Raw genomic sequence first — 26,607 nt, 5'->3', positions numbered from 1 at the left:
TAATTTCACAAATTAAATTTTAATTAATCACTAAAAGGCAGCAAGATTTACATTATAATTTAAAAAAAGAATTACCAATATATTTTATATGTAAATATAAATAAAAACAATAATTGATAGATATTCATTTGATGCATGATACATTTTAAAGAAAAAAATCTACCAAAGTGCACTGTATGTATTTCAGTTGTTGATGTTACATGTTGTCACACAATCTACTGATTGTGTTATGTGGAAGATCGACAGTAAATAAACTTGAGACCCCATCAGGATTCGAAAAAAAACTACGAAAATTTTGTTATACTTTGAGAGACATAGGGTAGAAATGGTTAATTTCTCAATTAAAGCATAAAATCATTTAATTGTTGCAGCTAAACAATAATAAATATCGACCAATTATCATTTTCGTCAATCTAACAATGCGCACCTGTTCGGTTTGTCAACCGGAAATTGAAACCGTCATGCGGTCGATCGTGTTATGAATTTGAAAGGCTCAATAAAACACTAAAAAATGACTGTGACGCACAAAATTACTGATCAATCTTGTCAATAGTGATTATATTTATCGTACATACCAATTATTTAACTATATAATGCATAAAATATACCTATTTTGGGTTATTTCTCTCGCTGATCCGATTTGGGTACTCTTCTGTTAAAAAACCGGAAGTTCATCTGTCAATGTTTGTGACGTCATAATTCACGCGCGCACGCGACTATGACAGTGTGGAGCTGTCTGAACTTCGTCAGGCATAGCCTTTTTATGAAAAAACACGATATGTAAAAGGTCAGTTGCAAAATTTGGTTTAGAAAGAAGAAAATGTTGTTTTGGTGATCCGATTTGGGTACTGTGACCTTATACCACTAAAAAAGGGGGTGGGGGTGGGGGTTGGTGTTGGTATTTTGCCTCTCCTTGCGATAAAAGTTTATTTACATTTATCTTCTGTTTTGAACAAAGAAGAGGACTCCAGTTTTGATGATCATCATCCATTCTCTATACATGTAGCTATAATGCTGTAGGAAAAAAAGGATATCTCGCCTATGACTGGCTGACTTTTCTGAAGTGAAATATTTTATATACATATACAGTTGTTTCATGCCTGATCAGTCAACAGTCGAAACTCTTTCCCCAAGGTGTTGGGACCAACCAAATGAACTGTTTAAAACAGTTTATAGGGTTGGTTCCTGCACAGAGGTAGATCTAGAGAGGAAAGAGTTTTGACTGTTGGCTGTTATGACATGAAGCAACTATTTTGTAACAGTACTAATATAACCTAGCTGAACCGCAGTCACAGCATCTTGCGAGAAAGACATTTGTCATAAAAATATTTGGGTTTGGTACAACAGTGTTTATGACATCAACATGTAAATTTAATTATGATGTCAACATTCAAGCACATACAAATTAAAGGGACAATTCGCTCAGGCTAATTCTTTTACATAACCAAGAAGCAAAATATGGCATAAATGTATTGTTCTACATTTCTTATGAAACATATAACATAAAATATTGACAAATTCCACGTCATTGTTTAGTATTTCAATTAATATCGTTGAAATATCAAATCATTGATCAATACGATTAAGTAGGTACAATATGGCCGCTGTACCCATGCATGAGCCAAAGTCACGCACGTTAAGCAAATAAACTACATAACCACTGAGAAGGTGATGAAATGGTTTTTAGGCAAGACAATTCACCTAATAAGGTAAACACACTACTGTCAGAGCGATTTGAGCAGTTCTAGACAAAAGTTGCATTACTCTAACGAGCAAGGGACAGGGTTCGGCATACAAGAAGTTCGACCACAATGTGTAATGGCGGACAGTGAGCGAGTTTGAACATCTACACACATATCACAACCATGGGCTTTTCAGGCATATCACAGTAAAACCGAATAATCTAATTTCCATTAGAACTGGGTTTTTCCGAAATATGTACAAATTTTAATGTTCTCTTAGACTGAATTGTCCCTTTAAAGGGTTCCTCACCGATCAAAAGTTAAACTATTGACTGGCCAATAGTTTCTGAGGATTTGTACATTTTCAAGCAATTTTGGGTGAAAAGAATCGAAATTACTTCGATTCATTTATATAGAGAGTCAGCTACATATACTGGTACATGTATGTATACATATAGAATTATACCAGACAGCAATGCAATCTGACAAAGATCTTGACTTGTTTTTTTACAAAACACCTTTTCACAGTCTGAAAATTAATTGCTGGAACAACATTTTGTCCAAAAAAAATCTCACTGATGACTGATGAGTCAGTCTTAACTTACTATGTTCATCAATTACTGTTGTAGATTCCATTAATATAGCTGTACAGCAATAAATGAACTTAATAACCTGTACTTGCATTGGTACATGTACTCTAAAACAGCATATAGCAGAATCAAATAAATCCCTTCCTTTGATACAAAATGTAATATAATTGTAGTTTGGAGGGTCATTGGATGAAATTTACCTGTACATTGAACTCCTTCTTAAAGTTCTACATACATATATCTGTTTTTAATGGATTGAAATTTGTTTCAGAGTTTGGTAATATATAATTTTAACTGCTAGTTTGCATGGTAACAATTTCCTTTGTTCCAGCGAGTTTATATTAAGTCTAAACAAGAAAGATTCCTTGGACATAAACAAAACTCTTGCTAGCCAGGGAATTGTATCTGGGGACCTGGTTTATGTTGTAACCACAGACAATGATGATGCCATCGCTCCAGTCTCTAAACCCCAACTTCTGTCTAAGGATTGGACAGACTCAGTTCAACAAACTTCAGGTGTTGGTGGCCATGGTAACTACACACAGACTATACGCACAGGAGCAACATCAAAGTCCTCTGAAGGGCAGACAACTAGCAGAAAAAACGTTTCAGGTCCTAACCAGCAATCTACTTCTGGTGCTTCATTGTTGACGGAAACTCCTGATGATGATGAACAGGTGTCAGAAATGGACACACATGAACATGTAGATCTGAGTGTTGTGAACAGATATCTAAATGAACCTGTGTTGTGTCGAGAGAGTCATGGAGAATTTGTACCAGCAGTACTCAGTGATATGTATCGGAGTGCTGGGGTCACCTGTTCTGCTGAGGCCATGTGTACTGTCCTACATGTACTGTTGTTAGAGACAGGCTACACTACCCTTAGAAAGGTAATATTTGTAAAAAAAAATATAGTTTTGTTTTAATTTTGTATTTGTTGATGGGTTGGAAATAAATCTGATAAAGAGATAGACTTTGCTTTGAGGCGGATGTTTCATTCATATGAGATCTTATTTAAAGTTTACTTGAGACCTGAGCTTTCAAAATTAATCAGTGAATAGAAAATGGTTAAATTTGTTACTTTAACTTTGATATAGCAATCATGTTTTTTTACTTCTTCAGAAAGTTCCTGACGGTTTGATTTCTGATGACCGTGTCTCTCGGACAAATCCTGTTGTTGGTAGTACATGTACAAGCTCTGACGTCCTGCGCCAGACAGACAATGCAGACAGTACTAGCTCTGATGTTCCAGGCCCTGACAATCCCGAAAGAGAAATGCCAGAAGGATGGCGAGACAAGCCTGGACAATATTGTCTGTGTTATAACCATGTACAGACTAATTGTACTGAGACAACACCATGTTATGTTGTAACCTGTGTACCTATGGGCTCAGCTCCTAGTAGTGCACGGTAAGGGTAAAAAACATACTTTACAAAAACATACAAGGAGATTCACTTAATTTGAAATTGGTTATATTGAAGTAAATTGGTTATATTGAAGTATTGTTTAATATGAAATGAAATATAATCATTGTTCACACATATGCTTTGTCTTTCCCCTTGGTTATATGGAAATTTGGAAAATTTGAAGAGATTTCTCATTTCTCAAGGACTTTAATATAACCGGGTTCCACTGTAACAATATTTCAGGAGAAGACTAAGATTGGCTATGCCTGATGTCTAATACTATTGACACTTACATCGATTCAAAAATATTTCTAACATCTTTTTTGTCAATAAAATATTTGGAGATTCAGAAATATTTCAAAATTGATATGGAACAGCCACCTGTCCAATAGAAAATTAAAAAGCGATTATTTCAAATTTAAAAAGGTCTGTATTTGAAACATTTTTATCAGAATTTTTTTCCTGGAAATTCATTTGTTCATTTTAACTGTCAGTCTAAAGTATTTAATACTGGAGATGGTAAGTGAAGATTCTTGATATTACAGTTCTATTCCGAAAACAGACAGATTTTTGAATACTAAAAAGTTAAGGTTAATTGTAATCAGTAGTTCTGTGTGACTTAATTTTTTTCTATTTCATATGTCCAGTAATAATAGTTGATGTTGGCTTATATCATAATTATGGTCTTGTATTTCAGGTAAACTGCAGGAAAATGAGGACAAGTGGTTCTGTCATGTTAACCTGAACACAAAGGATTTCATCAGAACAAAAACCACACCTCATAAAGGTATTACCAGTACAATGAGGAGACAACGTCTGATATTTACACTTGGTAGTTTTCGAGTATTCTTATAAAAAAAAAAAGTGTTAGTTAAAGATGCTCCAACGCTGACAAATGGTAATTTTTCAATATCAAAAACAGGAGCATATGATTTAGTATTTTTCTTCAGTTACAAAAGTTACTTACTTTACACCATTACCGCTGTTGAAAAGTTTGAGCTTCTAACTTTACTTCAAGTAAAAAAAAAAGAAAAGAATAATTGCATCCTGAAAAAATTCCGTGGCACTATATCCTATATGGAATGAAGTACTGATTGCGCATAACCCAAAGGCAAAATAAATTATTTTATATTATTTTTTTGTGTTAATTAGGCTTATGTATCCACAATTAAACACTAATTATTGTTCAAATGATGAATATCATTTACGCTCTGTCGGCTTAGCAGCATCTTTAAGTAAACTGCGGTATATGTATGGTGCACAGTGCATGTATTTCAGTATTTGTTTCTTGATTTTGGTAGCTGAAGAAATTTGGAGAATGTGTAGTAACATGGTAATTAAACCACAAAATTTATAAAATTATCATAACTATCTGTTTAATCCTGAGAATTTAAATTTAATATTTGGAAAATTAACTGTGTTTTAACATTTTAACTTTTCACAGGTGCTGCTGAATGCTATCAAAATCTGGAGAAGTTGTCACAAGTGTTCAAGGATTTAATAGCCCATCCAATGCTACAACACTACAGATCAGGTACACATGTGTTTCTATATTCCAAATCTTTCCAGTTTGTTGAAGGAGCCTTGGTGACCAAGTGGTTAAGATGTCCCAATATATTACTACAAGCCCCTCCACCTCTGGGACGTGGGTTCGAGGGTACTGACAGCTGGTCAGTGGTTTTTCTCTGAGTACTCTGGCTTTCCTCTGCCATCAAACCTTGCACATCCTTACATGACCCTGGCTGTTAATAGGATGTTAAACTTATAAAAACCAAAACCAAATTATTCAAGGATATGATTATGAGACTCTTTCATATAAGGTATAAAGGACTACCCAAGGTGTCACTAAATAGGTAAAATTGGAATCTTTGCAACATTAAACATGTACTATGCACATTACAGGTTTATTACCATGGGCAGGTCTAGTGTCTGCAATAGGAAGATATGAGGGAAAATAGTTTCTATTTAAAGCACCTATATTTGTGATCTGTATTTCGATCTTATCTGCTTCTGATATGATCACCATTTCTGAAACAAAAAATTCTGTCATGATCCTTCGTGTAGTGTTTATCCCTATTTGTACATGTTCAATTTTGATGCCGTAACGACTTGTATGGCCAATCGGGGCGAGGCCACCTTGAATATGAGTTCTCTCTGGTCTTTTCATGTACTGCAAATGTACCGTTACTTTGAGTTTTGAGACAGGACCAGAAATCAATATGATAATTAGCTTACTTCTGTATAAATGGACTGTAAGGTTATTGACGTCAGAAGTATGGTATATCTCAGAAAGATAAAATGCAGTTTGCTTGTGTTTCTAACTATCAAAAGGTTGAAGAAAAGAAAATATTCAGAATGAGAGGAAAATTTGATCAAAAGTATCCCAAACATCGTGCTACAAACTCTTTTTATGTCAACTGTAACGCACTTTATTTGTATGAATAAAACTCTATTTTTTCCATCATGTACAGAACACGGTCTCCCTCCTCTCTATGGGATCTTTGCAGTTAGCCATGAAGTTAAGGTAGGTTCAATAGCCATATTATTTTATGTTGTCAATAAGCTTCAGTCTTTGATTTGTATAATGGTTCTTACATTTATGATTCATCTAATAGCTCGTAAAGATGATAAGTTCATAATATAACCACAGATTGTACAGACACGTTCATAAGACAGAAAGATAATTTAACTTCAAATTTGTATATGATGCAATGTGTATCATGTCATGAGGTGTCTTGAAACATGGGTTACTACCCAGACTTCAGTACCTGAAATACTGTCGTTCTTTCATATACATTCCATAGCTTTAATATTAGTAGCTTATTAAAAACCATAACATGTCAACACTTTTACTTCATAAAACTTGTAATGAAAGTTGTGTAGAAAACAGACTAAGCGGTATACTAGTTTTAATATGTCAATAGATCATCCATTTGTTCAGTGTATCCCATTGATTCACCCAATCAAAATTTTGGTCTCAAACCATCATCACCATGTCAGTATGGGTGTAGTATGTTTGTTTTTCTTGGCACTGATTGGTCATTTAAGTTTAGAGAGCCATTATGTACCATAAGCTGTTGAATTTATGTTTGATATAAATATAATCATTTGTTTTAGCTGAAGATCCTGGGAATGTTGGATGTTGTGAGTTTACTGAATATGTCAGAAACTTGTAAGGAGTTCAACCATTTATGTAAGGACAGATATGCTTGGAGGCGTGTGTACCTGAAAGATTTTGGTAGTAAGTTGAACAGAAATCAGGATGTATATGTCTGTATTGAATTTCTTTATAAACAGAATATCTCTTTGTGCAGTAATTAAAACTTCAAATTTTGTTTTTTTTAAATTTTACTTCAGTATAATTGTTTGTTTAATACTGGTAATAACTGTAAATTGCAAAACAATTAATTGAAATTAACATTTGTAAAATTTGAAGAAATCTTTTTACAACTGTTACATATAGTGTAAAACATATCAAATGCTGTATAGTTGTTGAATTTTGTGGGTGTCAAATTTTGCGATTTACTGTTTGGAACATATTCGCGGGGGTTTATATTCCCGAATTATCTTCGTAGCATTTGAAAGTGTCATTCATACAACAGGCAATAACATATAAAACCAGTAATTTGATAAATTTCGTGAGATATTAAATTTTGCAATTTTGATGGATCTGCGAATTTAGGGAAATAAAAAACCCCGCAAATATTACCAACAGTTTATTTAGATCCTGATGTTAAAATGTTGAAATTACCATCGACATTGAAATTAATATTTCTTTCTAGATCGAAATAACAATACCTTGGCACAAGACTGGAGCAGGGTAAGTATATAAAGCAAATCAACCCCTTTTCAGCGTTAATAAAATATATGAAACTGGTGTGGTGTGTCAAGTTAAGATGTTACATGTATACCCCCTGCAGCAAAGTTTGATGATGGAGGGGGGGGGGAGGTGGAGTTATATTGGAGTCAACCTTCACAGTAATGTTGGAGACCATGTGTAGATGTGTATGAAAGTTTTGTTTGATAATTTTCTCTGAGCTTAATGAATTTTTGTATGTAAAATAAATATTAAAAACATCTTATTAGATTTATCAGACTGTAAATTACGAAGTTATTGCCCGTTGCAGTAATATTGTTATTGCTCATTGTAAACACCATTAAATTAGTAAATATTTACTGAGCTCAATGAAACTTAATTTGCAAACTAACTAGATTAAGGTCTTTATCAAAAATCATATCTATTTGACTGTAACTTACAGAGTTATTACCCTTTACAATAATAATTATTTTTGGCATTGTGAACTTAAAAAGTAAATATTTACTGGGCTTTATAAAATTTTGTGTGGAGCTTGATATCTGTAAGATTACAATCAAGTAAGAAAATCAGAATTATTGTACAGTGATTTTCTGAATTATTGCCCTTTGTACATGATAACACAAGTGTTACTGATATTATGAAACTCTGTATGCAATATAACATATGAAATAGTTTTAACAAGGAAATTGTCTGACAGTAACATATAGAGTTATTGCCCTTTGTGAAGATGAAATTTTGTTGCTTGACTCTTAAGGGATTACTACCACTATCATTATATCTGACTCTGGACTATGGCAAAGTAAAACTGATGGCTCTGTATGTACTAACTTATGCAATAGATCAGATGGGTTAGTCTGGTCCATTGAATGAAAAGGACGTTACTTGATGATATGGTACACTGTTGGCTTTGTAGTTTGACGTCACGCTTTTGTAATCTTCAAAGGAAGTCTTTGGAGGCTAATTGGTCAGGTAATACTTCTAAAAAGGCCTTCAGTTTTACTATGACAAACCGGGTAGTCCAGGGATAGACATAGCAACAGTTATATTACACCTAGAGAACGAGGATCATTTCTAAGTATGGTGACTGTATTATGAAAGTGATGCTTCCATATATAGCTCGTTGTCTGTTTTGACAGCTGTACCGACAGGAGTACAGGTTAAGGAAGGAACGAAGAAGAATATGGAAGAGGAACCCGATGCCAATGTTTGGTCCTCCTGTTCTTCCTTCCTTTGGGTTACCTCCCCCTGGTCCATTCCACCCTGGCATTCTCAATGGAGACCATGACCTAGACCCAGTCTTTGGCCATTACGATCGTAAGTTAAAGTCTAGTCTATCAAACATACAACAATTATTAAAAACAACTCGGTGTATAGTTGATAAATTTTGTGAGTGTATAATTTCGCGATTTACTGTTTGGAACAAATTTGTGTGGGGGTTTATTTTCGCGAATTACCTTTGTAGCTTTTAAAAGTATTATTCCTACAACAGACTATAATTCGTAAAACCATGATTTTGATCATGAAGTTGGATACATCAGCCAAGTTAGTGAAATCAAAACCCCGCAAATATTAGTAACTGTACAGTATTTTCACATACTATTTTGATGCAGGAGATAAAGAAATTATGAAAAATTTGTTGTCTCAATCATAAGTATATCAGAAACATATGTGACTAAATCACAAATTTAAATGATTGTGAACAATTGTTAGGCTTGACAACATCAAGCAAGTCGCAGCAAAAACAAAATACTTTACAGCAACAATCACGTGTCCTTGTAGCAAACAATGATATAAAGCTTGCAGTATAAGACGACCAGATCTTGTAGAAATGATTTAGATTTCTATGATGGCTCATGATGTCATGTCATAAGATTATAAATTTTTGCATGTGTTGGGAGTCTTAATATTTCATTGATTGATCTTTAGCTATGATTAAGACAGTTTTAATCTTTAAGCATACCAGTTGTTGTTAATATCTGTTTCTCACTTGACTATGTGCTCGGATTAAGTTGAAAACTAAAACTTGAGAATGCTATTAAAAAAAAATTGCAAAAAATTTGAATTGTTTTATAGTACCTAATAACAAATTTGCCAGAATTGTTTAATAGTGATAACAAATTTGCCATATTTCAAATTGCAATTTGAGTTTTATGAATCACAGATAATATTGAAGTTTCTTTTTTGAAATATGATGGCGGTGTAGTTTTTGAAATATTTTTTCGTTGATCCTCACAGGGAGAATGATGCCTAACTCTTTGATTGAACAGAGGACTCAGCCCAGCAGTGCTTTATTTCGTCCACGGTTTGACCCCGTGGGACCCCTGCCGGGTCATTTTCTTACACAAGGAAGGAACTCGGGCCAGCGAGATAGACGGGGCCCATTAGGTGGACGTTTTGGTGGAGGTCAGATGTTTTAGAGGACCATGTTTTCTTACATCTAGGGATACAAGGACTGAAATAATGAATATCAAAGAGGAAAAATCTTCCCCTTAGGACAACAGGCTTCGCTCAGGAGCCTACCCATTGTATCTATTCAATGAAATACAAAAATAAACATGAGTGGTATAAAATTGTGTAGAAATAATTTATTTTGAGTGTTCTTGGGCCTGGTAGATATTTTAATGGAATATCCCTTGATTATGTTGATGTATATATATTGCATGGAGAAAGATATCCATGCGGATAATTTTATTAATATTTTTTTTTTACAATGTTCTGTGCAGTGTGCTATGTACTGTACAGTTATTGTATATCTTCATAATTTTTGCCATATAATTAAATGATTTCTTTGTTGAAATGTTTAAAATTAATTTTCATTTGTTTTCGTACTAAATCACAATAGAGACATCGACCTTGCGTATTGATTTAGAAAAAATAATCTATTGGAAAGACAATGGAATCATACATTTAAACGTGTTTTATGTTATCAAGTAGTCTGAAAAATTAATTACAAGCATTGATGTAACTATTTTTTATTTGCATCGGGTTATGAAATAAATTTTGTTTGCAAATTTAGTGAGAATCTGCTACTTAGATTCACACAGTTTGCAAACAGAATTTCTTTCATTACCCGATGAAGTTCAAAAATAGTGACATCAATGCTTAATTGAAATATCAATGAAGTTTGTTCATACTGTAACAACCAACTTATTGTCACACACATTTTGTGTATTTTATGGATGATAAAAATTTACAAAACTTCAAGCTACAAAAATTTTAATTTACAGATACAGTAGAACTTCAACTGTTTATTACAAAATAAAATTTCTTTAAAAATATTTAAACTTTTAAAGTGAATAGTCGGGCAAAGAAAACCAGTCTAAATGCCTTCATTGGCCTTCCAAAAGTTCTCACATATTAATACGACGGTCAAGTTCTGCTTAGTTTCCCAGTTCTGACCATTAAAGTAAAGAAAAGTTGAAAGCATTGAAAGCGAGGCTGTGTGGAAATGTAACCAAGGACAAAGTGAGCCGGGAGGACGATTTAGAATTCCCATACTTTAAATTAATTTCTTCGTATGCAGACAGATTTTGACGTGAGATTTTATTTTTCCATTTCATTAGAAATTATACTGGATACATTCACACCATTTTTACCGATTTAGGCCATCCTTGCCCGACTGTTCACTTTAAACACAAAATCAAATTAATGAGAAAATAGGTCGGTTTATGGTGTCTGAACTAAAATGAGGAATTGTGTATCACGAAGACAAGAACCCATTAAAGTGGTTTCATGATTAGCGGAAAACTCGAAAAGAGCGCATTTTGAAATATGGTGTTGAGATAAGAGATTGAATAAGTAAATTGTATGCTTTAAGTAGAGATAATAATGTGTGAAAAAAAAATAAAATTACACATTGTTTTTTTTAAGGCAGGTTAGAAAACTTATAAATCAATATCAATTTCCTGGTATAACCTTAATATTTAGACAATTTCAATGTACCGGGTGAAGGGTCTTCGTGTAAACAATAACCCACGTCTTGGTTGTTTTTAACACAATCACGAATACATAAATTTGTGTACAGCAGCTCTTATTCACAATTCTGCTTCATGTACATTAATTTATACAAATATTTGTGAAACATTAATTTTGAATTCACATTCTCTCTATTTTTTTTTATTTTTGTGAAAATATGTACCTCACAAAATAAAGTGGTTTACAGTAGCTTTATATTATATTAAATGAAAAACAAAATCACCAATACTATAGATACATCAAAGACCATGGGTTTCATTTTATTATCAATTTAAATAGACTAGACTATCTAGTTCATATTAGATATTAAGATAATTTTAATTAAAAAGTTATAATTTAAACTCTCTCTCCTCACCTTGCATTCATTCAAAGGACAAGCTTTCAGACAAATATATATAAATATTGTTGAAATCTTGATAAAAATTATTAATTGAATCAGTCATGTACTGGTGTCGGATATATTAAGCCAATAAGTAAACTTTATGCAATTGTAAATCCTACTATGTTGTATTAATATGATATGATCATAAATAGCCAAGTGACGAAATACCTGGTACATGTTTACTCAAAACTTAACTTATGAAAATAAAAATATTCAATTATGATAGGGAAATATCTTAATATTAACAATGGAAGGTATTGTTATAAATGTAGTCAACAAGGAAGTTTTAATAGTGTAGTCAAACTGTGTTGTCTCAAACTCTGATAGATGAGGACAAAACTGAAGTTTGAAGATCTGATCATCACTTTACATGGATGGACATACATGTACTATATAAAGCCTTTAAGCCGTAATAACATCCAGTTGTGTGTGAATTTCCTAGTCTGTAGTAAAAGCATTATATTGAAGAACACAAATTTTGATAAGTAGAATTCTTAGATCCCTTTTTAGTTTGAAGTTCCAAGCACTTTAAGACGAAATTAACAATATACTTTAAGTACATACAAATGTTCAAGCAATATTGCTCGAGTATTTTCTAGAACAGTGATTGATCATGCAGTCTGTTTTCAATATCACAGGTAGACTAGTCTTTTCTTTGAAAGTTTATTTCTTTCATAAAGATAATAGAAGTGTGATGATCCCATGTGTTTCTGAACTGCTAATGCATGGCGGCTTGGTGCAGCATGTATAATCACCTGACCCGTTGGATCGGGATGACCATTGGTCAGAGAGACAGGTGAATGATCACTGTTGACTCAGAAGATCATTACATCAACATGGATGATGGAAATATCGTTTTTAGACATGCATTGTTTCGTTTTCATCCCCGCTTTCCTTTCCTCACGACTTGCCAACCATCCTCCTCTTCCTCCATAGGTTCTTCTGTCAAGACAAAAATGGTATGCTGCATCTGTATCACGACATAAACAAGTGAAGTACAATGTTCTGTGTTAAAAGATATGGATGATTTACCATCAACACCTGGTATGGAAAATTAAATTGATTTCATCAACATAGATCACAATTGTTCTCATAGAAATCTATTTTATAATGTAACTGTAAATAATATGGATGAACATTTAATTTGAATACATCTAATTGTATACCAAGTTCACCAAAACTGACAGCTGTACAGTGTGCCTAAAATCTGGGTTTTAACACAGCAAAATTTTATATAACTTCATCACACATTTGTGACTATTTGGGATAAGTAAAACAGTTATTTTGCGACTCTGACACATGGAATAGAATGAGACAATTACGGTGGTGAAGGTTGGTGTGTTTGATGTAGCGACCTATTAACGGCTTAAGAATGTGCCAGGTTTAGTGGTGGTGGAAAATTGCAGTACCAGGAGAAAAATCATCGACCAACTGCCCCACATGCGTTTCGAACTCCCAACCCAGAGGCGGACATTTTAACCACTTGGCTACCTATTACGGTAAATTCTAGGCATACTTTATAATTATATGAAATTATATAGCGATGTGAGTAATATCTGAACAAGACGCCGCCACCTTTCTAAAGTTAAGCCCCTTTGTTACAAAACTACTGTGTCGTTTTCGATAATGCAGTTTGACTGGTTAGATGTGTGTAATCAGGCCAAAAAATATCTATGTTTAAGTTACCCCTACCTACCCTAGTTTTTACCTCCGACCTTAGCTATTTTATCACACTTTTCAAAACGAAATGTGTGAAGTTTTCAGCTTAGATATCCAGAGAAAGTTAAATTACAGCATTGAGATATTAAAGACTTCTAGCAAGCATAAAGCCTGAAAGACAAATTACTTTGTGATCTAGTAATAAAGCAATTTGAACCCCTCCTCAAAAAACATAAACAAAAATAAACAAAAACAATTCCCCACTGACCTACCCTATTTTCAGACATGTAACCTGAAACATGCTTATGTTTTTTTGGCCTCGGTATCTAAACAAGATCCCTAAACCTTTTCAGAGTTATGCCCCTTTATTACAAATCAGAGGGGTTTTAGTTGGTCTACTGGCTCTAGAAACACTGGTTATACAACACATTTGGTAATACAATATTGCTACATTACCTGCTTGTGATCTGCTATCTTCCCTTGGCTGTGAAGTAGGTTGAGGAGGAGGAGGAGCAGCTGCTGCACTAGCCCCTCCAGTATTCACGCTGTCCTCATCTTCATCTTCATCACCCTATAGCGAAATTAAAAAGGTGAAACAAATTAATTTAGGCGAGTTATCTCTAGATGAATCCATCATCTTTGAAATTGACCTCTTTAACATTACAAGTGGTACAAATATGCAAGACTTAAAACCTTATATGACAAACTCACAAGTAAAAAGACTTACTTGAGAAATTAGAAAACAATTTTTCTAAATAAAGAAAGTTTATGATATTGAAAAATATCAAATACATAATATATACATTGTACATTGGACCTTGTTTATAAGTTTTATGGGCCAAATATTTAGTAAATGACTGAGCCACAACAAGAGGCCCAAAGGCCTTAACGGTCATCTGACAATCATGGCAACAGTGGTATAAAAATTTCTTTAAAATTGATAAGATTTCATTGTGGCCACCTTTGAATTGGTAACAACCCTAAAATACCAACACTTGGTCAGGAACATGTAAGGATCATTTCTGACAAATTTCAGTTAAATCGCAGTGGTAGAACTTGAGAAGTTCAAAAAGTATTTTCAAGATGGTGTCTGTGGCGGCCATCTTGCATGGATTCTGGATAGACCCCAAAAAAGACCAACACTTGGTCGAGACCATATCAGGATCATTTCAGGCACGTTTCATCTAAATCGCACAGATAGAACTTTCGAAGAAGTTAAAAATGTAAATCCAAGATAGCCGCTGTGGTGGCCATCTTGGATTTTGGATCAACCTGAAAAACACTTTGTTGGGACCATGTAAGGATCATTTCAGGCAAGTTTCAGCCAAATCACACATGTAGAACTTGAAAAGAAGTTCTAAATGTGTCTTAAAGATGGTGCATGTGGTGGCCATCTAATTTCAGACTGACCCAAAAAATAATAATTGCCTTCCCCTAAAGATGTTTTGCATCAAACATGGTTGTAATCCATTCAAGGGTTAAGGAGGAGTTGAATTTTACAGCCAAATTTCACAAAAGTTCCCCATTCTGAGCCCTACCCCTTTGTCCCTAGAGGCCAAACCTAGTTCATTTATATAAGATATTATTGTCATTCCCCAATGATGTTTCACACCAAATATGGATTTAATCCACTAAAGGGTTAAGGAGGAGTAGAATTTTAAAGCTAACATTAAGAAAATTTCCCCTTTTGGGGCCCCACCCTTCAGCCCCCTATGGGTCAGACAAAGCTCATTTATATTAAATATGACAATAGCAGCGATTTAAAGGATTAACCCTATTTCCCCTTTTTGGCCCTGCCCCTCCTGTCCCAAGGGGGTCAGAGCCAAAATTTATACAAGCTCTGTTCCCCTTTCCCCAAGTATGTTTCTGGCCACATTTGGTTACATTCCATGCAGAACTCAATGACAAGTAGCGATTTAAAGGTTTTGCCTCTATCTCCAATATTGGGCCCCTTCCCTCCTTCCCCAAGGGGGTTAGAGCCAAAATTTATACAAACTCTGTGCCCCTTCCCTCAAGGATATTTCTGGCCAAATTTGGTTACATTCCATGCAGAACTCTATGACTAGTAGCGATTGAAATAGGATTTACCTCTATTTCCTTATCGGGCCCTGCCCCTCATGCCCCTGGGGGGTCAAAGCCAAGATTTATACAAACTCTGTTCCCCTTGCCCCAAGGATTTTTCTGGTTAAATTTGGTTACAATCCATGCAAAAATCTTAGACTAATAGCGATTTAAATGATTTACATCTATTTCCCAAATTGGCCCCACCCCTCCTGCCCCCAGGGGGTCAGAACCAAAATTCATACAAACTCTATTCCCCTTCCCCCAAGGATGTTTCTGGTGAAATTTAGTTACAATCCATGCAGAACTCTATGACAAGTAGCGATTTAAAGGAATCCCTCTATTTCCCCTATTGGGCCCCGCCCCTCCTGCCTCTGGGGGTTCAGAGCCAAAATTTATACATGCTCTGTTCCCCTTCCTCCGATGATACTTCTAGCCAAAGTTGGTTACAATCCATGCAGAACTCTAGGACTAGTAGTGTTTTAAAGGAAATGTTGACAGACGAACGGATGGAAGACGGACGCCGCGCCATGACATAAGCTCACTGGCCCTTCGGGCCAGGTGAGTTAAAAACATTGTTATCACATGAACGCATCATGTATTAATTATGTCATACATATAATTGCCTAGCGCATGTGAGCCATCTTGATTTAATTCTCCTGTGTAAGATTGAGATGTCTATTCCCCATCATGCATGGAATACCTGCTTTCTTTCGCAGTCAATATCAATAAATTTCATTGCAGAATCAAAATACCTACCTCTACCTCTTCTTCTTGAGTCGGGGCCGCCACACAACCATGTAATTGAGCCCGAGGGAGAGCCTGTATCTTTGACTTTAGTTCTGCTACTTTTCCCTCAGAGCTCAGGCGATACATCCCACACACCAAGGCAGATATCTGAGGATAAGGTAAAGCATGATCATATCCATTAATCAATAGCAGTTGGTCTAAAGTTATAAACTACAAAGGTTGATAGTAATGCAAACTTGACAGTTCTTCAGTTACAATGCTGGTGATTAAATTTTATTTAAAGATGCTCCAACTATGACAAATGGTATTTTTTCTTTATCAAAAACAGGAGTAGATGAATTAGTATTTGTCTCCAGTTACAAAAGTTACTTACTTTTCACCTTTACCATCCCATTGAAAAGTTTGAGTTTCTAATTTTACTTCAAGATAGATATATTATGGATAATTAATTGCGTCACGAAAAAAATCCCTGTGGCACTATGTGATATGTTTTTTGTGTTAATTAGACATACTCATACACAATTAAACATCAATTATTGTTCAAATGATGAGTATCGCTTACGCTCTTTCGGCGGTGTAGCATCTTTAAATCAGATATCAATAACCACATTTGCTCATATGCTAACCATCTAAGATAATTTGTAGCCTATTTCTGTACAGAAAATTTTAACACTTACCCTTGGCAGACTTCCATCATCTATGATGGTATCAAACTCATGGTTCATAATGTCTTCAAGAAAGTCTTCCAGCTCATAAGTCTCAATGTTTTCTAAAAGTATGATTTTTACTCATTAGAACCTGTTATTAGGTGAAGACCAATTAATTTATATCCACTGTCTGGGAGTGTCTCTGGAGGTCAGCCAGGATCAGTGATGTAGTATAGGGAGATAAAGAGTTGATAGACTGGGATGTTCTGAATTTCACTATTCACATGTAAAGATGAAACATGTCTTAAGGATCACTATGCTTCCTGCTTCCAGGACACAGAGAAATTATAAAAATTTATTAATAACAATTAATGTCAGAACATCTATATTCATTGTGGACGATAATTCCATGTGTAAATGTAAATCTATGTTCATGATGAAGGTTCGTTTCGCAGTTTTGCTAATGACAGAAATGATCAGAAATGATAGTCAACTATTACATGGTAATTAAAATCACACCGAGACACATAAGACGACTATTGCTTTTTAACTAGTGTAGTATATGACCCATACGGTAGCTTGTGACTTTTGGGATTATAAAAATCATCAAACTCATTTTACAGTCACGTACATTTAAAGAAATTAAAATCAATTTTGTATTTATCTTTAATTCCTTAATTTAAATATTAAGACCAAAACAAAATAAAGATGTGTTGTTTGTTAAAGTTGTGGAATAAGACAACATAGATGTCATATATGGGCCAGGGAACTTACTATTTTCTTTGAACCATTGATCAATGGCATACACCATCCATTGTGCTTTTTCTCGACTCTCTGCTCCACCAAACCCATGGTTAACAGCCAGCTGGAACAAACATCTTAACCGTTTATAAGTCTCTGACGTGTTGTTCTAGAAAGTTAGATTGTAATGGTAATTGTTTGCTATTTTGTGCACATACTGACAGGTGGACCCTCATATTACAGCTGGGACACATACTGTCAGGTGGACCCTCATATTACAGCTGGGACACATACTGTCAGGTGGACCCTCATATTACAGCTTGGACACATACTGACAGGTGGACCCTCATATTACAGCTGGGACACATACTGTCAGGTGGACCGGTACCCTCATATTACAGCTGGGACACATACTGACAGGTGGACCCTCATATTACAGCTGGGACACATACTGTCAGGTGGGTCTTCATATTACAGCTTGGACACATACCCTCATATTACAGCTGGGACACATACTGACAGGTGGACCCTCATATTACAGCTGGGACACATACTGTCAGGTGGGTCCTCATATTACAGCTTGGACACATACTGACAGGTGGACCCTCATATTACAGCTTGGACACATACTGACAGGTGGACCCTCATATTACAGCTTGGACACATACTGAGAGGTGGACCCTCATTATTACAGCTGGGACACTCCCACACATACTGTCAGGTGGGTCCTCATATTACAGCTGGGACACATAATGACAGGTGGGCCTTCATATTACAACTTGGACACACACTGAGAGGTGCATGGACCCTTATTATTACAGCTGGGACACTCCCACACATACTGTCAGATGGGTCCTCATATTACAGCTGGGACACATACTGTCAGGTGGACCCTCATATTACAGCTTGGACACACACTGAGAGGTGGACCCTCATTATTACAGCTGGGACACTCCCACACATCCTGTCAGATGGGTCCTCATATTACAGCTGGGACACATACTGACAGGTGGACCCTCATATCACAGCTGGGACACACACTGACAGATGGGTCCTCTTATTACAGCTGGGACACATACTGTCAGGTGGACCCTCATATTACAGCTGGGACACATACTGACAGGTGGACCCTCATTACAGTTGGGACACATACTGTCAGGTGGACCCTCATATTACAGCTGGGACACATACTGACAGGTGGACCCTCATATTACAGCTGGGACACATACTGACAGGTGGACCCTCTTATTACAGCTGGGACACACACTGACAGGTGGACCCTAATATTACAGCTGGGACACATATTGTCAGGTGGACCCTCATATTACAGCTGGGACACATACTGTCAGGTGGACCCTCATATTACAGCTGGGACACATACTGACAGGTGGACCCTCATATTACAGCTGGGACACACACTGACAAGTGATCATGCCCCCTTTTTATTACAGCTTGGACACATATACTGGGTTGTGTTAAACGTGATCATCAGCTAGATTTTATTATGCTACAAGTCAGCTGCATAGACAAAATTTTAAATAGGTCCTAGTTCAACTCCAGTATCAGACTATAACAGAGATTTAGATCAGTGTAGATAGTAAATTAAATTAAATTATATATGTCTCTGGCTATAATTAGTTAATACTGAGTTGGATCCATGAACTAATGAATTAGCTTATTATCACTAAATAAATTTGACTAATTATTCTCACCTGCAATACGGTCCAACTATCAAGTACTCTCTGTATAGCATCTTGGAACAACGTGTTTTCTGTGGAAGCTGCCATCTTTGTAAATCAGAGATAGGAAATTCCAGAGGTATTCCGAAAAGTGGAGCTCTTCAATAACGAAGGTAGTTTATTTGGAACATGGACATCGACAATGGCGAAACGTAAAAGGTCGTCTGCACTTTAAGAGAAATTTTGTGTTTATGAAGCGATTTTAGATTTCATTAACCCCTAGTCTACTCTATATTTATATAAGGTCTATTTTGCTTTCATTTATAGGCGTTTTCAATGCAATATCGGTCTAAGTATTTGTAAACCAACGATTGATTTGTTAGTGGTTTTTTTATCAGCTCAGCTGTTTTGATTTGAATCATCAATAACCTGATGACTATGTTACAGCTGTTGTTTATTGTTATACCATCCATCAATAGAGATGATTATTGGTATTACGGTGTGGGGAGGGGGTTATTTACGGGCAGGCCTATTATTTATTTTTTTTTGGTGCTGAAATAGATAAAAGTAGACAAGGTACAAACAGGATAAAAAATGAATTCCTGTGAGTGGGGCTTCAAGGGCTACGTTATTTATATTTGCCTTGAAGCTCTCCAGTGTAGTGTTTTTTACTGTTGCCACAGGGAGGAGATTCCAGTGTGTAATGGTGTGTGGGAAGATAGAATACTTGCTAAATGTGTCCTTTGTGCGATGTGTCTGTCAACTTCGCTACCCAAGGGTATGAGTTCGATTCTCTTTCTACTGCCCTTGGCATAACTCACTTCAGAACGGGTGGTCCCGCACTGGGCTACCTGTTGGATCGCCGCAGTTGCGCCCCTTCCATTTACGTAATAAACAACCAATCAAAAAGCTCCTATCATTGTTGTATGGTTGAAAAAATGACACCGCCCTATGAAACATGTGTGTTGTTTGCGACAGATTCAAAATACCAAAGATGACCATGTGTGTGATATTAATAAGTTCGGACACTAGTTTTTAAGCTTCATGCAGAAGTTCTGCAATGTCCAATTTTGTAACGAGATCTCGGTATATCTTTTAATTGTTTAATTTGTGAAACATAAACCATGCACGTACTTACCAATCTGTTTGGAGAGCAACGTCTCCAAGACGTTCATTTAGCTGATATAAAACATCTAATTGATTAAATAGATAGTAATATAACTATAAAGTTGATGTTGACAGGCATGACATGCCTGATGCCTGATTATACAAATGTAGGTCACTATACTATCACTTCAGTTCAGTTTTGTTGACATATCAAAGCTGTGTTTTCATTAGTCGCCTGAACCTATAGACGCATCCAATCAGAATCTGAAAGCAAAAACACCTGTTCTGAAGTGAGATATGTCAAGGGTAGTAGGAAGAGAATTGGACTTAATACCCTTGGCTAGCAAAGTTGTGTGTCTGTATGCATAGGGATATGTGTGTCAAGTGCGGTGTCAACAGTTATTAGATATTGCTCTGGGTTGATGGCGACAAGGTGTGATTTTATATAAGAGTATGAGTCGTAATTGTAAACCGTGTGTTTGTAGTGTTGGCCATTGGAGTGTGTATAACATGTCTGTGACTGAAGAAGTGTTATGATATCTGTTGTGTATATATAGTGCTGCTCTGCGTTGAGTTTTTTTCTATTTGTTGAATTTGGCCAGTGTTGTGGGGGTCCCAGATAGAGGAGCAGTACTCTAGTTTGGGTCTGCTGTACTAACTGTCTGCCTGAATCAATTACCTGTGTTGTGTATTCAGTTGTGCCTTTCTAATTAATTTTAGATTCATTGGCTCATAATTTCTTTTAAGATGAACATCATATTATTGAACAAGTTTGCTCTTTGTTGCAGTGATGATTTTCTTACTAAATGCACAGAAGAGGATACCAGAGTTACCCTTAAAAATGCTGGTGCAAAACTCTTAAAAGGATTCTATGAACTTTGGAAAAATCAAGAGTTATGTGATGTTATAATTAAGGTACAGTACGTAAAGGGTTACTTTGATTAGAATTAACTTTTAATTCATACACAATTTCAGTGCTGATTTTGATATGGTAATCTGTAGTCAAGACAAAGAATATCATATGTCAAGAGTTTGTATCAAAATTCAATACCTTTATATATGTATATATATATATGAGCTCTAGATATTCTGAACACTTGCATCCTCAGCCAAAATTACTCTGGATAACAAGTGTTTTGAAATCCCTGATATTTCTATCCAGAATAGGAGTTTTCTGGACGATCAGCTTTCAGATTATTGTTGACCGTTCCACTGTGTCTATGTCAATTGTGTCACTTAATATTAGATGTGGTGTGATATAGGTTGAAAAAGGAAAATACTTTGTTTATGATGTATATGTAGGTTGAATATACTTATATACTTATACTTTATAAGATTGTGGTATTTTTGTTAATTTGCAGACAAATGGAGAGTCCATACCAGCACATCGAGCTGTTCTTGTCATTTCATGTGACTATTTCCGAGCCATGTTCTCTATGGGATTTGAAGAATCTCAACAGCAGATGGCTGAGATCAGTCTGGATGAAGTTACACCCGAGGCAGTAAGAGCTGTGTTAGGCTACATGTACACGGGGAGTCTCACAGGTAACACATTCTTATGAGTAATGATTCCCATAAATTGCATAGTGTGCACTATTACACCTTACAAAACTAGGGCCATATGTTTTTTGTTAATGATACCAGTATGGGTTCTTCAGCTCTAAACAGTAGTAAGAATTATTCTTATTAAAGGACATGCTTATTTCATCCTCCCTAAAAAAATCTGAAAAAAGTATCTTTATTTGTTGTGTTGGTTACGCTATTTAGATCTTTACATTAAGCATTATAGTTGTATAATAAAAACAATTGAATCATTTATTATGAATATATGATGTTTTTTGTAAATGTGCATGGGTACCATTATTATGAATTCAACATATTTAGCTCTACTCTTTGTTTGTAGTGACCAAGGACACCATTCAGGACCTGGTTGTGCTGACGGACCTTTTGCAGTTGTCAGATCTTAAACTCCACTGCTGCCAGTGCATGGGAAAGGAGATAAGTGCCAGTAACTGTTTAGGTAAATTTTGTGCATTGCTAATGAATTTTAATGTAACCCAAAGTGATCTGTTCAATTATGCATTAGAAACAAATGACACATTCATAAGCAATCAATAATTGTTATTAGTAATACTTAGATAAAACAATGTATTTATAATGCACTAAATCACTAAGATAACACTAAGCATGCATGATTTTAAACTGCTATCAATTAATAAAGTTTCAGGATAAATTGAGATGTGATATGTAAATTATGACTGTAAAAATAGTTTTGATAAAATCTTCATCTAATCTTCAATTCATTGTTAAATATATGTACTGTGTACATATTCTAATAACATTATAAATTGATTAAAATGTTATTTTTGTTTTCGTAGGAGTTTGGGAATTTGCTGAAAAGTTTAGCTGTGATGATTTAGAGACTAGCTCTTTATCAATGGTGAAACAACGATTCCCTGTGGTCTGTCAGATGGAGGAGTTTCTGTCTTTATCATACGACAGGCTGTCTAGGATATTCAAGTTTGAGGATCTCTATCTAGGTAAACACATTCACTATTTGGTGTGTTTTAAAAACTCTCAATATGACATGATAGATTAAGTTGCAAATTAGAAATTAAAAAAAACCCTGCTGAATATGGCATGATAAACTAAGTTGTTAAAAAAAATAAAAAAAATATCCTTTTTCCAATCTAACTACAGGACTGAAGTCTTTATTTAGATGGACTCTGTATTAATACATTGTCGTCTCTCTGTTAAGGTTTTGAGGGTGAGGGTACAGTACTGAAGTCTGTATTTAGATGGTTAGAGCACAGTCCCCAGGACAGAATTGGCTATATGTCAGAGATCATCAAGCTGGTGAGATTAAAGAATGTGGAAAAGGGAATTCTGGATCTACTGATGGGAAGTACACTCACAGAGGAATACCCAGGTGAAGTAGAAAATTATGGATTCATGTAATTATTTTTTACAGCTCCTTGGCACCGTGGTGTCTGGTGTCCATTATCTTACATCTATATCAGCTCATATTGTATCTGTATGTCAGCTATTTCAGCATGAATGTATTTGTACATAGATGTCTGGTCTAAGGGAGATAATCATTGGTGTTGGTCTAAGGGAGATAATTTGATTTGTATATCATTTATTCCCCTTTTTTGAAATTCCTGCAAAGTTCTCACAACTTAGAACTGAGTAGATGCTTTCTTATGTAATAAAATGTTATTTAGTTAAGCTAGTTTCCCAAAGTATAGTCTATAAGTTTCACTAACATCATTTCATAACTTCGATCGTAATTGAAAATAAGCATATCCCTATGGGTTGGGATGCAAAATTGCTCAAATGGTCTTGCAGACTCAGGAAACAGAAGGATAGGTACACAAAGGGGTTAATTGACTATATGTATTGTTAAAAAAATGCTCTTAAAACTACATGTACATGTAATGAATATTGCTACATGAATATTAATTAAATCAAATCTTGGTCTCATTGTTTAAAAATCGAGTACTGATACGTCTGTTATTTGAACACATTACATTTGAATATCTACAGAGTGAAAGAGTAGGTCCCATGGATAAAATAAACGTAAATCTGTTTCATAACTCTTATCCTTGAATTGTCATGAGATCATTTAAGAGACCTTACCTATATTTGGTAAGTGCCATTGCAATTCTGTGTCGAAATGTATGGTTCCCTAAAAGCTCAAATACAAAATAGAAATTTTTATGCAAATATTAAAACAATCAAGAAACAACATTTTCACCACAAACAAATTATTTTATGAAGCAGATGATTCTGGTTGATTGCATGAGCTTCTAGTATAAAGTTTATGACTTTCTTTTCCATATGCACTATATTATAAAAAAATAGATGTTTAACTGGAAGAATTGCTGGATCATCAGTCTTAGAAGTCCATGCAAGTGTTTGAATTTGTCATTCTGTTTTCTTTTCAGACTTACGACAGATTATCGAGACCCAGCTGGTGTCAGAAGGCCCTGATCATGCACGAGAAGCCACTCGGTACATGTATGTGATGGGTGGCTATACACAGTCTCGTACAGGGTAAGGTGCTTCATTTCATATTCAGAAGTTGGTTGTGCTCACTTTTGATAAAATCATTAAAATGAGAAAGGTAATGGTACATGTAATAAAGAAAATCTTGTGGCTGCAAAATCAATTACACCATGAAAAAAGATTACATGTACTTATGAATCCCAGATATACACTACAGACATTCGCTGTATGAATTTTCATGTTTTATATTAATATTTCATGTTTTATTTCCATGCAGACCTATGTCCTTGTACCATGTTTCATATTGATATTTCATGTTTTGTTTTCATGCAGACCTATGTCCTTGTACCATGTTTCATATTGATATTTCATGTTTTATTTCCATGCAGACCCATGTCCTTGTACCATGTTTCATATTGATATTTCATGTTTTATTTCCATGCAGACCCATGTCCTTGTACCATGTTTCATATTGATATTTCATGTTTTATTTCCATGCAGACCTATGTCCTTGTACCATGTTTCATATTAATATTTCATGTTTTTTTCCATGCAGACCTATGTCCTTGTACCATGTTTCATATTGATATTTCATGTTTTATTTCCATGCAGACCTATGTCCTTGTACCATGTTTCATATTGATATTTCATGTTTTGTTTTCATGCAGACCTATGTCCTTGTACCATGTTTCATATTGATATTTCATGTTTTGTTTTCATGCAGACCCTTATGTCCTCGTACCAAACGGGTCGAGAGGTTTAACCTGAACACTCAACAATGGCAAACTGTCGCTGACCTTCCTATACTGGCATCAGGAATCCACGCCTTTGAAATTCACGGTCGACTTATTTGTACAGCCTTTGAACTGATCCATATCAGAAGTCAGGATCAAAATATCGACAGAGAAGTTAAGCTAGAGGGTATCTATGAATATGATCTACTACAAGACAGGTGGAAGGATGCTACGGAATACTTCACCCCAGATACCATCCAATGTCTTCACAGTTGTCTGATGAAATCTGGCTCTATTGCTGTTTGTCCAAAAACTAGTAAAATATATACAGTTACTGACACAGAGGTGAACTGTATTTCTGTAGACCTAGATGATGGAGACATATTGTGTAAGAATGTAGAAAAAATGCCAAATATACAGAGATTTTTAGAGGAGGGACATTCCTGTCATGTGGCTGTGGTATATGATGGGATTTTGTATGTGTTTGGCGGAGAAGTTCAGGTATCACAATCGGAGGTCTACTCTACAGCATCAGGGTACAGGTTTGATCATGAACACAATACATGGATCCAAATTCAGGATATGTTGGAGCCAAGATCAAAGTGTGATGTTGTTGAACTTGGTAAGTTGTAAATACTTATTTTCTTTGCACAGTGTCTATTGTGCATGATAACCTGGACATTACCATTTGAAATCACATGTATCATGTTTGGGAATATTTATAGATTAGCATTACGACATTCTTCATTTTTTGTATCCAAAATCAACATTTAGTACTGCTTAAAAGATTTGTCATTCTACACAATTTTAACGCTAAATACATTCTGTATAAATAGTTAAATTAAACCTCATTTACATGTAATACCTTGAAATTGATACGAACATGGTTTATGTGAGTCTAAATGTTTTTGGTGAAGCTTAGGTGGAATTAAAGAATTTTTTACAAAGACGTTGAGTTATAAGATGTACAGTAACTTATAATATTTCTATAAACAGTTATTTTTGTATTTGATTTTTACATATGACATCAGAGTTATCTGCTCTTGTCAGTAATTATTGATTGACATCAAACAAATGACATAAACAATCAATACAGCTTACTTGCAAGGGCAGATAACTCTGCAATGTGTAAAGATGGAATAAACAATTATAATCTTGCTGCTTTAATCAGGTGGCTACATTTACCTGGTGGGTGGATTTAATTTACGGCGACTGAAGACTGTGGAGAGGTATGACCCCAGTACTGACCAGTGGACTAAAGTGGCCAGTATGGATGTAGAGAGAAGTCACCATAAAGCTGTTGTGTATAAGAACAAAATTTGTGCAATAGGGGGTAAGTAATTTTTGATAGGGGATGTTGTTACCGTAT

At 35.2% G+C, this 26,607-nt stretch overlaps 3 protein-coding genes across 4 annotated transcripts; 2 read left to right on the top strand and 1 right to left on the bottom strand.

Annotated features, from left to right (window-relative positions):
* Positions 1-2,562: 2,562 nt before the first annotated feature.
* Positions 2,563-11,648, top strand: LOC138336819 (F-box only protein 7-like; the record flags this gene model as incomplete). The annotated part of the gene is given in 10 exon segments (XM_069286412.1): positions 2,563-3,162; positions 3,395-3,661; positions 3,663-3,681; positions 4,376-4,465; positions 5,123-5,212; positions 6,150-6,202; positions 6,796-6,919; positions 7,461-7,498; positions 8,632-8,809; positions 9,731-11,648. Coding segments are annotated over 10 exon segments (1,641 nt in total), but the record flags the coding sequence as incomplete, so codon positions are not given.
* Positions 11,649-11,705: 57 nt separating this feature from the next.
* Positions 11,706-19,559, bottom strand: LOC138336820 (pre-rRNA-processing protein TSR2 homolog). The gene is made up of 6 exons (XM_069286413.1): positions 19,423-19,559; positions 17,744-17,834; positions 17,000-17,091; positions 16,332-16,469; positions 13,968-14,082; positions 11,706-12,794 (listed from the first exon to the last, which is right to left on the bottom strand). Exons 1-6 carry the CDS (start codon positions 19,495-19,497, stop codon positions 12,733-12,735), a joined length of 573 nt encoding a protein of 190 aa, XP_069142514.1. The 5' UTR covers positions 19,498-19,559; the 3' UTR covers positions 11,706-12,732.
* Positions 19,560-19,583: 24 nt separating this feature from the next.
* On the top strand, positions 19,584-26,607 carry LOC138336818 (kelch-like protein diablo). Of its 2 annotated transcripts, XM_069286411.1 has the most exons (9): positions 19,584-19,608; positions 21,285-21,411; positions 21,858-22,041; positions 22,400-22,516; positions 22,875-23,036; positions 23,255-23,425; positions 24,444-24,552; positions 25,229-25,860; positions 26,410-26,607. In XM_069286411.1, exons 1-9 carry the CDS (start codon positions 19,592-19,594, stop codon positions 26,577-26,579), a joined length of 1,689 nt encoding a protein of 562 aa, XP_069142512.1. In that variant the 5' UTR covers positions 19,584-19,591; the 3' UTR covers positions 26,580-26,607. The 2 variants fall into 2 exon arrangements, with proteins under 2 accessions (XP_069142512.1, XP_069142511.1); XM_069286410.1 differs by lacking the exon at positions 19,584-19,608 and having other exon boundaries at positions 19,620-21,411.

The sequence above is a fragment of the Argopecten irradians genome, chromosome 12 (assembly GCF_041381155.1).
Source record: "Argopecten irradians isolate NY chromosome 12, Ai_NY, whole genome shotgun sequence".
Lineage (NCBI taxonomy): Eukaryota > Metazoa > Mollusca > Bivalvia > Pectinida > Pectinidae > Argopecten > Argopecten irradians.
This window is presented reverse-complemented; position numbering and strand designations above follow the sequence as displayed.

What these genes read in the sequence shown, in the direction of transcription:
- LOC138336820 (XM_069286413.1), bottom strand. Translation starts at nt 19,497, where the DNA reads ATGGCAGCTTCCACAGAAAACACGTTGTTCCAAGATGCTATACAGAGA. An exon ending in CTCAAGAAGAAGAGGTAGAG is followed by an intron (nt 14,083 to 16,331) that starts GTAGGTATTTTG and finishes ATTTCGCTATAG; the next exon opens with GGTGATGAAGATGAAGATGA. An exon ending in AGATAGCAGATCACAAGCAG is followed by an intron (nt 12,795 to 13,967) that starts GTAATGTAGCAA and finishes TTGTCTTGACAG; the next exon opens with AAGAACCTATGGAGGAAGAG.
- LOC138336818 (XM_069286410.1), top strand. Translation starts at nt 21,244, where the DNA reads ATGAACATCATATTATTGAACAAGTTTGCTCTTTGTTGCAGTGATGAT. An exon ending in AAGTGCCAGTAACTGTTTAG is followed by an intron (nt 22,517 to 22,874) that starts GTAAATTTTGTG and finishes TTGTTTTCGTAG; the next exon opens with GAGTTTGGGAATTTGCTGAA. An exon ending in GTTTGAGGATCTCTATCTAG is followed by an intron (nt 23,037 to 23,254) that starts GTAAACACATTC and finishes CTCTCTGTTAAG; the next exon opens with GTTTTGAGGGTGAGGGTACA.